The sequence below is a fragment of the Acipenser ruthenus genome, chromosome 16, assembly GCF_902713425.1.
Source record: "Acipenser ruthenus chromosome 16, fAciRut3.2 maternal haplotype, whole genome shotgun sequence".
Classification (NCBI taxonomy): Eukaryota; Metazoa; Chordata; class Actinopteri; order Acipenseriformes; family Acipenseridae; genus Acipenser; species Acipenser ruthenus.
In genome coordinates this window covers 32,968,684-32,980,785 of record NC_081204.1, presented here as the reverse complement: position 1 = coordinate 32,980,785, position 12,102 = coordinate 32,968,684, and the positions used below count along the sequence as shown (strand labels likewise).

The following is a 12,102-nucleotide window of genomic DNA, read 5'->3' as shown; positions in this document are numbered from 1 at the left end:
AGCTTCTTTTTTTCTGGATAAAATGTTTAAAAAAAAAAAAAAGAATTTCTGAACTTGACGACAATGGCATGTGTGAATTGCATATTAAGACCTTCTTAGAAATGTCACATATTGCCAGGACAGAATGGCACAAAACCACTCAGTGTTTCAATACTTTATTAAACCTGTGTATTATTACATTGAAAGACTCAAAAGTCTAGTAAGGTAATACAAGCCACAAATAAATGATAAAACCTACCAGCTAAATTACACATCACTTGTCGCAATTTTTTTTTTTTTTTTTACTAGTAATCACATTTTGAAAACATTTATTTTCTGTGAAGCAAATAGCAGTAAAAGGTTGGAGAATGTATTTGAAAACCAGGAGACTTTGAAGTTAATGATTCAGTTTACAGTATTTTATTGATATTCTGTAAATGACCGGATATAGCTTACAATGTATTTTCCTTTAAGATAACAGCTATTTGCAGAGTATAAGCGAAGAGGTATCCAAACAATAATATTGTCACGTCTGCATGTCAAGTACAGAAGTAAAGTTACATTATTCAATATATATAAAGTGTAAGATATATATTTATGGTGACCAAGCACAGTAGAACCAGGGACGGTTTTACTCCCGCCTCCTCTTCTGATTGGTTAACATGTCAGCGACTCCCAATCTCACTGGATTACTGTATTGTCAATCGCGGTCCCACGAGTCGGGTGGGTGTGGAGAAAGGCTGTCTTGGGAGGAAAGCGATTTAATTTTTGTTTTTGTTTTATTTATTCTTAAATGTATTCATTCATTTCCAATACAGGCTGCCTTTGTCGTTTATAATTTAGGTAAGTTGTTTTGCTGCACATATTAATAAAATACGCTTTGATTTTGCAGGAAGTTTGATCGATGTAGCTACACTACCGATATCGCCATTGCTGGTGAAATATAATGGTACTGCTGTCACGGACTTATACGAGAGCGTTATTATTTCACACCAAAATCAAGATTAATGAGGTTTCCAGGTCTTATAGAAAGAGTTTCATGTTGTAAACAAAATAACATTGTACAAATTAAACAGAATTGTTAATAAATTAGCGTGGGTGGACATAATTGTCTGTGCTGGTTTACAAAGGTTACATTTTTATGTATTTTAAATGCGTTATAAATGAACGCATGCAATCGTGTTCGATTTAGTACTTTACTGATTTTGTAAAAAAAAATGTAAAAACAAAATAAAACATACTATAATAATCTTCTTTCTTAATGTAAACCAGCACATGATACAGCCACTCGTAGTAATACAGGCCTTCTGCAGCTGTGTTGTTGGTATGCTGGTGTCGCTGTTGTGCTTCTCTGACAGACGTGGCATAACTGTCGGAACCTACCCTACTAGTATGCAGAGTAATATGTGTTTGTATACTTAGTTGCTTTAACTTCAGCAACAAAAGAGCCACTTGGTGGAACGCTATGTTAAAATTATTGCGGAAGGTAGATAATGATGTGTTTTGAAGAGGAATATTGTCTTGCATGTACGAAAAGACCATTGGTCGTTGAGTAAGACTTTTTAAAAATCTTAAAAAAGGTTATACTGAAATGACTAGCATCTACACACACTGCACTTTTATGGAGCCTTTCAAGAAAGAAGTCCTAATTTTTACTGTTCATGAATGGTTGAGTTTGCTCCCCGGGGTGCCTAATATTTATACAAATAGTTATTTCCCCCCAAGTTATTTTCATGTTCCAGCCAAAAGATGACAAGGAGGAGGAGGACGATGGTGAAAGACGTGAGCTCAGCCAGGCAGTGTCTAACGATGACGACAAGCTTCTCGCTGAGCTCCTGTCCCAGGAGAGGTACAGAAGATTCATCAACAGCAGGAGCGGCTGGGGTATCCCGGGCACCCCTCTCCGCCTGGCTGCTTCTCGAGGTCACCTGAGATGCCTGGAGGTTCTTCTGGCCCGTGACGCTGAGGTAGACAGTTTGGATGTGAAGGCCCAGACTCCCTTGTTCACTGCTGTCAGTGGGAAGCATCTAGACTGCGTTCACGCTCTCCTACAGGCAGGAGCTAACCCTAACGGCAGCAAGTACAACAATTGCTCCCCAGTGCTAACCGCTGCAAGGGAAGGGAACGTGGACATCTTGAGAGAACTGCTGCAGTTTGGTGCAGAGGTTAACGCTAGATCAAAGGTTCCTGTCTGGGCTTCCCATTCGTCCGTCTCCAGTGGACCTCTCTACCTCTCTGCAGCTTACGGACACTTGGATTGCTTTAAGCTGCTGCTTCTCTACGGGGCGGATCCGAATTATAACTGCACCGAAGAGAAGCTCCTTGCCAGGATCAAACAGCCCAAGACAGTGTTGGAGATGTCCCTGAGACACGGCTGTGGGGAAGAATACATCCAGCTCCTGATAGACTTTGGAGCAAATGTCTTCCTTCCCACACTTATCATAGAGAAAACCACAAAGCAAAATCAAGCCTTGGAGGTCTTGCTAAAGGAAAGAGGTGAGACTCGATCATGGTATTTACAGATAATACATAAGATACAGAATAATCAATAATCTTTTTTTTGTATGCAATGCAGAATGATACTCAGAAAGGGTGGAAGTTAGACTTTCATTGCATAGCAGTTTGAACCTTTCCAGGTTAGCCTGAGCTCAGACTCCGCTGGGTGTCATCTCTTGTGTTTAAATAAATACAAAAAACATCACAATTGAGATTAAGGTGCCTGCATTTTAGACACAGGTGCTGCTAAATGCTTCACTTTTCTTTCAATTAAAAGTATTTGTTTTACAGCATTTAGATGTAACTGATTTATCACGTAGCCTAGAGAAATAAATTATACAGTTACAACATATCCTGTTTCCAAGTAAAAAAAAAAAAACAACAAAATCACTGTAACTTTGGAATTATTTATCATAAATTAAATGAGTCATTAATAATTAGCCTCCAACTTCTCTTCAGCTTGTCCAAAAACCCTGATGTCTCAGTGTCGGCTAGCAATCCGAAGCTACTTGAGAATGGCCAACAAAATGCATTCCATTGACCGACTGGACATCCCACCAATCCTGAGGAAGTACTTAAACCACATGACCTGAGTGGCGTGGAATTCGCAGTGATGTCACTGCCCCTTTTCTATAGATCATGTGACTGAGAAATGCTTTCCAGTAAAAACGTGTATGTAAAATGAATGCATTACTGTACATCAAACCAGTCCAGTGTAAACATCTTTAGAGCAAATATTCCATTGCAGAGCAGTTTAAGATGTTAAATTAACAGACAGCAAGCTCCTGGAGGAAGAGGTATTGGCGACCCCTCCCTGTGAGTCATATCTTAGCCAATCATTTTGTGTGTCTTTTTTAAGCTCTGGGAGATTGTGTTTTATTTATTAAACTCTTGTTGGTATTTTAATAACACAGATTTAATACCCCTATGTGTGTGGTAAAGTGAATTAATCCACAATATCGTAATTCTATGATTTGTTTAATGTTTTTTTTTTTTTTTAAATCTGTGATAATTATTTCAACATTTTATATTTGTTTTTTTTGTGTTTGGAGGGGCGGGGGTGATAACTGTACAGAATTCAGATTCAGATGTGTTTGTTGAATTTGGCATGCTCTCCAACTACACCATGTAGAAATATTTTGAACAAATAAACAATATTTATTTATTTATTTATTTATTTATTTATTTATTTATTTATTTACTTATTTATTATTGTTGTTATTGTCACGGCACACAATTAAAATGGCGTGTGGCCAGCAGATCCGTAGATGCCACTGAACCTGCTAGTGACCAAGAAGAGATGGAAACTGGGACTTCCTTTAGCAAGACCTCCAAGGCTTTCTCTGTGAGCGTGGGAAGGAACACGTTTGCTCCAAAGTCTATCAGGAAATATATATTGTTAGCATACATTCAAAATAAACAAATATACCTTCAGTATGCTTGTTACTCAAACAAACGAGCGGTAACATAAATAGCAATTTGTTTTTCTTTCTATCCCTTATGCACAACATAAAACAAGATAAGAAAGCGTGCTGCCTTGTGAAACTTAGTTATTGTTCAGACGTGTGCTGTATAGTTTGACATACAACTCATTACAGTACAGTAGCAGCGTCTTTAATTGCAGATTTAGTACAGCATGCTGTATAAGTTGCATATATGCTTTGCATGAAGAGATAAGATCGACACTGTGCAAACCTTTAACGAAGACGAGTCTCTGTGCAAATACTCGTTTAAACTGGAGAACACAACGTTATGCATGTGTGAATCACACACTAGATCACTGAACATAAAATAGCAAGCAGGCTATATGCAGCAGTTCTGGGAGCACTCGGGGCAACATGTGCAACCAAAACACAGTACACACGCGGCTGGTTTCACAACCCCAGATAAAGCAGCAATTTTGGATTATACCTAAACAGCATTGAATAGCCCACGATAAATCCAAATCAAGGTCTGTGAAACCAGCCAATATCAGCCTCATGTTACTCTGACTAACCAGAACGTAGGCGGTTCTGGCGATTTGATCCGCCCCTTGTGTTTTACAATTGGTCAAAGTGCCAGTGGTTCCCATCTAATAGGGTAACGCCATTGTCACTCACAGATCTCACGAACGCGGTCCCGCCTTTGTTGTCCCATTGAGTAGCTCCCCCCCAGCCAGAGATTCTGCGCAGGGAGGGAAGGAAGGAAGGAAGGAGAGAGAGAGAGAGAGAGAGAGAGAGAGAGAGAGAGAGAGAGAGAGAGAGAGAGAGAAGAAAGAGGAACAAAAGTAAACTGGATTTAGAGCGTTCATTCCTCTCTCCCTCGAAACACACAGGCAACATCTTCTGCAGTTACGATCTAGGTGAGTTGTTTTCCGTTTTTCCATCGCGGGTGGTGTACATACATACAGAATTTCCAATTCCTAGGCAGTGCAGCAGAAGTGTAGGTGGACTTTCTTTGTCAGTCGCCTGTTTATTTAAAAAAAAAAAAAAAGACAGTATTTGACAGTAATGTTTGGGAAACCCTGCACGCTGCGCTGTTAATGCATTTACAAAATGTGATGACTAGTGGTGGGAGTCCAAACGAATCATACTGTGCTGTCTGTGTAACCTGTGCGGTAACCAGCACTGGCGTGAGGTTGAGCTGGGCTTTGCAGTGTGAAGCCCGTATATTATTATTATTATTATTATTAGTCGTAGTAGTATTGTTGTAGTTGTTTTCTTATTTTATACATCAGGATATACTGTAAAAAATAAACGCGTTTACGTGGGCAGACGCTCCGGTTTGGAATGTGACTGTTTTGTGTGTGTGCGTGTGTGTCCCAGTTCAACGTTATTGACCGTATTTGAAATCCTGTTCGAATCAGTGGAACGATCCCTTGCGGATTCCACTCAGCCTCCGTAGGCCCGTGGCATACATACATAGAGTTATGCTATAGCATTGTTGTGGTTTCTCGCATCGCAGCTGTTGATTTTATGCACTTGCTTAAACTACTACAGTAAAGCCGACCGTGGCATTATCTAGCTATTACGTTTATTAGGTTTGCTAGACAAGTCGTTGCCTCAGTCGTTTTTTTGAAGTGCAAATTGAAATATTGTTGTGTTATGAAAAGCCAGCAGTCGCATGGCTTTTAAAGTTGCATTATGTTATGGTTGTCGTTTTCACTCGCTAAGTTTCTGTAGCTCCGTGAAAGACTGTCAAAGCCAGATTAACACTAAATACTGTAACAGCAATAAGGTTCAGCTGTCTGTATGCCATTAGTCATATAAGATTCTCGTACTATATCCCTGCTAGTTATTTAATTACTTTGTGTTAGCTTCAAACATCAAAGACCCGGATTGTAACTTTAGTAACCGTTTGACACCCAGAAGCAGCCCAGCTGTACTGCCATTTGACACTACAGTATACGCTACTATACTATGTTAGTAAGAGACGTCACTTCTTTGTCACAACCTTTGTAAATTAAAATCATATGATTTTAGATAAGGAATATAAGTATGTAGTTTGTTTTACACTCTCTGTGTGCTTGTTCATTTCAAGTTTTAGCAGTTGCAGTCACAATTTTGCAGTAATTGTTAAACTGGGCATATGGGCATAGTACAGACTGTATGGTCACAGTTAAAAAGGATGTACAGTACAGAATAGTCTGAGCTCTGAAACCATGCAGTTGATTAGGGATAATGTTTCCAGGTGACCTGCTTTATTCCTAGGACAGTGTACACGCAGCAGGAAGTTGTATTGACATGCTTTAGGACTTTAATTGCGGCCAAGAATTTAAAACTTAAAAAAGGTAGCATGAGTCCTGGCACCAGTGAACATTTGAACAATTTCCAGACGTGTTTTTAAAATAGCAGTTTACTTGACATTGGATAGCCTGTCTTGAATAGGGCTGTGGGTTTGTGTTTGAGACACTGGTTATTGGATTACATTTAGCTAAATCTTTATCTGTATGCATACATCTGTGTACACCACTGTCATACAGTAGGCGCTCAGACCTGCATTCGGTGCCTTTGACAGTGTGTTGTTGTGTATTCTAAAGAGGGATTATTTGGAACAATTTTAAAGTGTTTACGTTAAAAACATGCCTGCTGGTAAATATGTAGTTCTGTTTGTGGAGACAGGTACATTTGTATAGAACCGCTTGTTCACAATTGGATGTCCTTTATAAACACTTTTTCATGGTCTTTTGAGAGATCTTTTCAGAAACAGAGAAGGAAGGGAACTGTTCAATACATAAAAATAATAATAATCGGAAACTTGGTTTTATTATTTTGGACAAGAATGTTAGCTAACACAAATAGCAAACTGCATGAATCTATTTTGATAAGAAAAAGATTCATTTAAAGAGCAACCATGTAGTCACTTAGCTGCTACCCTGCTTTAAATTGTAATTATAAACTGCAAAAAACAAACCGTTTATGGGTTTGTCAAGATTTCAGTACATCTTATGTGCACAGATGTCATCCCGTCCACGGAAGCATAAAACATAGTAAAAACCAAAACAAAAAAAACATATTGCATTTTGTACAGTACAAAAAAAATACTGTAAATAAAGAATGTTTAACAGTAGTTCCAAAGTACAATCTTTTGTTTTTGTGATTTTATAGTGTAGTGTGATAACATCATTTTGCACAGGTTGAGCAGACAGAAGCACAAACTGCACAAGACCTTTTTTCAGTGCTCCGGAACGGAATTTCCCTTTTATAAAACTGCGCTCCTTGGCCAACATTTCCGTCGTGTGAGAAGCACAGTAAACTTCAAGCATCCAGGAGTGAGTGATATGTTACCGGATGGATTTTGTTATGCAAGAGAAGCTGGAGCACCTTTTGCTTTAAAAATGATGGCTATTCTACAAAGAATAAACAATGGTGGACTAGCAGGAAGTCTCTTTTAATGATAGAACTTCTATTGTATTAGGTGTCAGTCAGTCACACCTACTTCATTGTTTTAATACATCGTACTCTAGCCGCCCCCTATGTAGCTACTGCCTAAAGAAAGGTTTGACCTTATTCAAACAGAAGAATAGTTAGTAGGGAGAGCCAGAAGTGAATTGAAATAAATATCACATTCATAGTTCTGTACCCTACTTTTTCTGTGACTGCTGTATTTTCAAAACCACATGAAATTTGATGGAATTGTTCATGAAGTAGTGTCATGTACTGTGAATGAAGCTGACAGGGACCTACGAATGCTTAATTGGGTGAGCAAATGGCTATATCTTTCAGTTGTGCATAGGCACTATTGTAATTAGGTACCAAATGGAGACCTACATTTTATGACTGACACCTTTAATATGGTGGTGTATCGTGGCAGGGCCATGTGGAAGCTTATTGTGTGTTATTGCAACTTTATAAAAATTACATTAATAATTTCTTCTTTATTTTAGGAACATTATGGTGCATTTTCAAGAGGTGAGCCTGGCAGCAGAGTTTTCATCCATGTTCACAGTTGAGTGCACCTGGCTGTAGAAAACATTGCCATGGAAACCAGCAGCGGAAGAGAACAGACAGCTGGAACAAAGCCTTTGTGTGGTGGCTGTGAAGAATCAGCCAGAGGGTGCCAGGCCCAGGGGACGGAGGCAGACGGGACATCTGAGCGCACTGATGCTACTCCTCCTGAACTGCCACCCCCTGGGAAGCTGAAGAAAACAGCTTTTAAACTGTTTGGAGGGAGAAAGAGCATTTGCACCTTACCCAGCTTCTTCGGGGGAAGAAACAAAGGCCATGGGAAGGGGTCCTCTAAAAAGGGGATATGCAAGAGCAAGACTCATGATTGCATCAGTGAGGTGAGCTGGGAGGACGGCAGAAGAACCGCTGACATGCCAGCGGGAGACTTTGAATACCGCGGACAGAAATGTTCATCTGTGAAGATGCTGTCAGGCTCTCAAAGTGTGTACTCCATAGCTGACACGAATAAGAAAGCAGACGCACCTCTGTCAGCGAACTCTGAATGCTACGATCAGAAACTAAGTGCCGACAAGTCCTCGTCCTTCCCCAGGCCAAAGAAGGGACTAAAAGGTTTGTTCAGCAGCATCAGACGCCACAAAAAGAATAAAGGACTTTCTGTAGAGATCCCTGCAGATGCAGTGCCTAGAAGTCAGTCAAGTGACAGAAAAGCGGAGTCTGAACTTCAGGATAGCTTTTCTGACAGCAATGTGGCAGACACACTGAATGAGAAAGACAATTCGACTGATACACCTGAATGTAGCGAGGATGCAAATCTTTCAGAAGAAAGTTTAGTAGAAACTGATGCAAATAGTAATAAAGCATTACACAAAGATAAGGTTCTCAAAGACTTGGAAGAGCTTGTGCAAGGGGAGACTGCAAAAGTAGATTTCAGAGCTCAGACTGTTCTGTACTGTACAAAAGGAGACATTTTGTGCACGCTATCTGAGTTCAGCTGCGCCCCCGATATAAACCCAGACTACCTAGATAACGATCCACCTTCCGTTCATTCTTCCGAGCAGATCAGTTCAGTATTTGGGGATGTGGCTTCTCTGAAGAGCTTCGATTCCCTCACTGGGTGCGGAGACATAATTGCGGACCGAGATGACGACAGCATTGCTGAAAGCACGGTGTCGGCTGAAAGAAGTCGCAACGCGGGCAAAAGAAGCTCCTGCTATGTCACTTACCAAGGAGGCGGGGAAGAAATGGCGACCCCTGATGAGGTTGACGAGGATTATCTGCAAGGTTTGTGGGAAAATGCAGCTGCAGCTGACGTGTGCTTTACCCCTGGTCAACAGCAGATGCTCCTGGGCGATGACATGGACCTGCAGATATCTCCGGATGGACCCGCCCTTCCTGGTCCATGTGTGGATGCTGCTAATAATCCCAATGTTGTCCGAGCTGTTGCAGATAACAGTCATACCAGCGGAGACCTCCTGACCCCACAAAGTGACCAGCCTGAATCTGCACCCAACAGTGACGAGGGTTATTATGATTCCACCACTCCAGGCCCTGATGAAGATGGGGGTGATAGCCTCAGCCGAATCAGAAAGGAAAGGCTTCCAAGGGACAGCTACAGTGGGGATGCACTCTATGAGCTCTATGAACCTGACGATAGCCTCATGAGCCCCCCTCTCGCAGATGAACCCTCCTTTGAGACGCTGCCACCCACCCCAGACGCTTTGGAATTTTTAGGAATGGATGTGGATAAGAGTTTATGTCCCAGTTTTTCCAACAAAGCTGGACTTATGGAAGGGGTTAGACAAGTTCAGATAGAGCAGAAGCTTATGGGGTGGGAAGTTAAAAGCACAAAAAAGCACCCCAAAAAAGAGCAAGTCATCTTGAGCAAGGATAGATTTTACGCAGAAAAAAGCACAGCTGATTGTAATTCTAAAATGAACAATAACACGCATCAAGCTTGCCTTAAAGAGGAGCAGGTAACTTCACAGACTAGGATAGGAAAAGGCTCAAAAGTAAAGCACAGAAATAACCAGACACACCCCAGCAGTGGAGAACACCACACTAACCAAAAAACAAATGCAAAGCTACTTCCTGATTTGGATGGCGTTGATGTTGTGTGCAGCACAAAGAACTCCCATCGATCAAAAGTCCCAGTTCCACTTGATGAATTACTGCAGGGAAATGGAAGATGCACCCAGTCTGAAAAGAGAGAGAGAAAAACTGATACTGGTAAAATGAAGACTGATGAAGCCCTTGAATATGATCAGACTGTCTGCTTCTCCCAGGCCTTAGTGGACTTTACTAACAATACTGCGTTCTTAAACAACCTTTCCGAAAGTATTGGCAGCTCTGATTCTGGTTCTTCCTTTACACACAATATGCAGGCCCTTCCAGCAATGGTGACTTTCGATGTGGTAGACATGGAAAACGAAGGGGAATGTGATGGTCAGATTGAAATGGACACAGATGAAGACATGTCGTCGCCGTATGAGGCATACGATGAGAGCTACTTGCAAAAAGATGCTTTTGCTGAGTGTGACGAGAGGATGTTTGAACTGTACGATCAGAATCCTTTTCTCGGCAACAGCTGGGGGGTTGCCAGTCTTCCACGGCATCTTAATTTCAGTAAAATGAGCCCAGCAATGCCGGCCCCATTGTCTCTAAACAGGAGGAGCAGATCACTAGACACTGACAGCTTGGAATTCGAACTGGCTGACATGTATCTGTCAAAGGTTATCCCTCAGCTTCCCCAAGTCTCCAGATCTGAATGGGATTCCAAGAAGGCTTCCACTCTCCATTGGCCCTCAGATTGGGAAAGGAAGGGGCGATCAGCCAGCTCAGAATGGAGGGAGGTTGCTGACATTCCTAATTGGCCCTGGCAACAGGAGGCTACGTGCAATTTCGCCCTTCCTTTGATAGATGGAAAAAAATTAGGACGGGTCCAGAGTTGTAGTCCTTTGGGAATGGGAAGGGCCATACAACATGAAATCCAGAGGGATAGATTGGATTTGCAGGTTGAGGGTGGTTCTCCTAATCGGAGGCTTCAGCCTCAGACTTCAAGGTTTACTTGTGATACTGGGGCTGGTAATCCAATACAGAGCTCCAGGCAGATGGCCAGACCATCCCATCTCCCCTTACAATCTGATGAGTGCCGGCCTCAAACTGGATCAAACTCATTGGGGACTTCCAGAGACAGCTCTGGGAAGGTGCTTGCTCTTGTTTCTCCTTTAGATGAAAGAAATGAGGCGTATTTCTCTAAGATTTCCTCTGCAGGTCAGTACTCTGATTCTTCCCACCAGCAAATGAAGTGCAAACCCATAGGTGTCACCCAAGGAATGCCTCATTTTCACTCTGAAAACCCAGACACTTTAAAACCAGAACTCTGTGTTGGACAGTGTGAGACTTCCAGCAAAGGGCGAAGCGAACATGAAATGACCTGTTGAGTGGAATAAACACACTGCACTGGATTTGTAGCCTTTATAAATGATGGTGGGGGGGGGGGGGGGGGGGGGTGATAAAAAATACCTTCCAACGTTGTATTACATTTTTATGTTGTCAATGATGTCATCACATATGTCACCAAAGACACCATGCAGTAAGTTTACTATACAGATCAATAACTTGACATCTGTTGTACAAAACCTTCCTTTTGAGCATTAGAATACGACTAGAGATTAGTTTGACGCTAACTTTTTTTTTTAATATGATTGTATTCAGAAAGATGGAGTCTTTTTTACTTAAACTACAAAGCGATTTTGAAAAGTACTTTAAAATGGTCAAACAGTGCAGAGTTGGTTTGATGACTGCTGCTTTGCTAGTCAGACCTCATGGAAGCTGATTTCAGTCTGCAGGCTTCATGCCCTCTGTTTTGAAAAATAGAGAGAATATAGATATTTAATGTTTTTAAATAGTTCAGTATTTTAAACAGAAAATAGCTCATTTTATCTTTGTTAAATCAGAGAATTTTTTTGTAAATGTAATTGTTTTTAATGAGTAAATTCTTATTTATTAGATACAGTAAAACACACAAAATTCCTTGGCAAGAGAGTGCAGATTTAAAAAGCATTTGATAGCAAGGCAAGAGTGCTGCCTTGTTCTAGAAGGCACCTTGAACCACAGTACAATGCATAGCAGAGTCATTTCTGAATGTGTTACCTGTATAATATCCACACATTGGCACCTTGAACCACAGTGCAATGCATAGCAGAGTCATTTCTGAATGTGTTACCTGTATAATATCCAC

The 12,102-nt window shown here is 41.0% G+C and overlaps 2 protein-coding genes across 2 annotated transcripts; both read left to right on the top strand.

Annotated features, from left to right (window-relative positions):
- The first annotated feature begins 19 nt into the window (after nucleotides 1–19).
- LOC117963462 (ankyrin repeat and SOCS box protein 12-like) lies at nucleotides 20–3,644 on the top strand. The gene is made up of 3 exons (XM_034903628.2): nucleotides 20–822; nucleotides 1,705–2,475; nucleotides 2,935–3,644. Exons 1-3 carry the CDS (start codon nucleotides 642–644, stop codon nucleotides 3,066–3,068), a joined length of 1,086 nt encoding a protein of 361 aa, XP_034759519.2. The 5' UTR covers nucleotides 20–641; the 3' UTR covers nucleotides 3,069–3,644.
- Nucleotides 3,645–4,568: 924 nt separating this feature from the next.
- LOC117963451 (APC membrane recruitment protein 1-like) lies at nucleotides 4,569–11,364 on the top strand. The gene is made up of 2 exons (XM_058989504.1): nucleotides 4,569–4,816; nucleotides 7,841–11,364. Exon 2 carries the CDS (start codon nucleotides 7,934–7,936, stop codon nucleotides 11,300–11,302), a length of 3,369 nt encoding a protein of 1,122 aa, XP_058845487.1. The 5' UTR covers nucleotides 4,569–4,816; nucleotides 7,841–7,933; the 3' UTR covers nucleotides 11,303–11,364.
- The last annotated feature ends 738 nt before the right edge of the window (nucleotides 11,365–12,102 follow it).

Coding starts and splice junctions, on each gene's coding strand:
- LOC117963462 (XM_034903628.2), top strand. CDS start 642: ATGTCAGCGACTCCCAATCTCACTGGATTACTGTATTGTCAATCGCGG. Junction 823..1,704: donor CTTTGTCGTTTATAATTTAG/GTAAGTTGTTTT, acceptor TTTCCCCCCAAG/TTATTTTCATGTTCCAGCCA. Junction 2,476..2,934: donor GGTCTTGCTAAAGGAAAGAG/GTGAGACTCGAT, acceptor ACTTCTCTTCAG/CTTGTCCAAAAACCCTGATG.
- LOC117963451 (XM_058989504.1), top strand. CDS start 7,934: ATGGAAACCAGCAGCGGAAGAGAACAGACAGCTGGAACAAAGCCTTTG.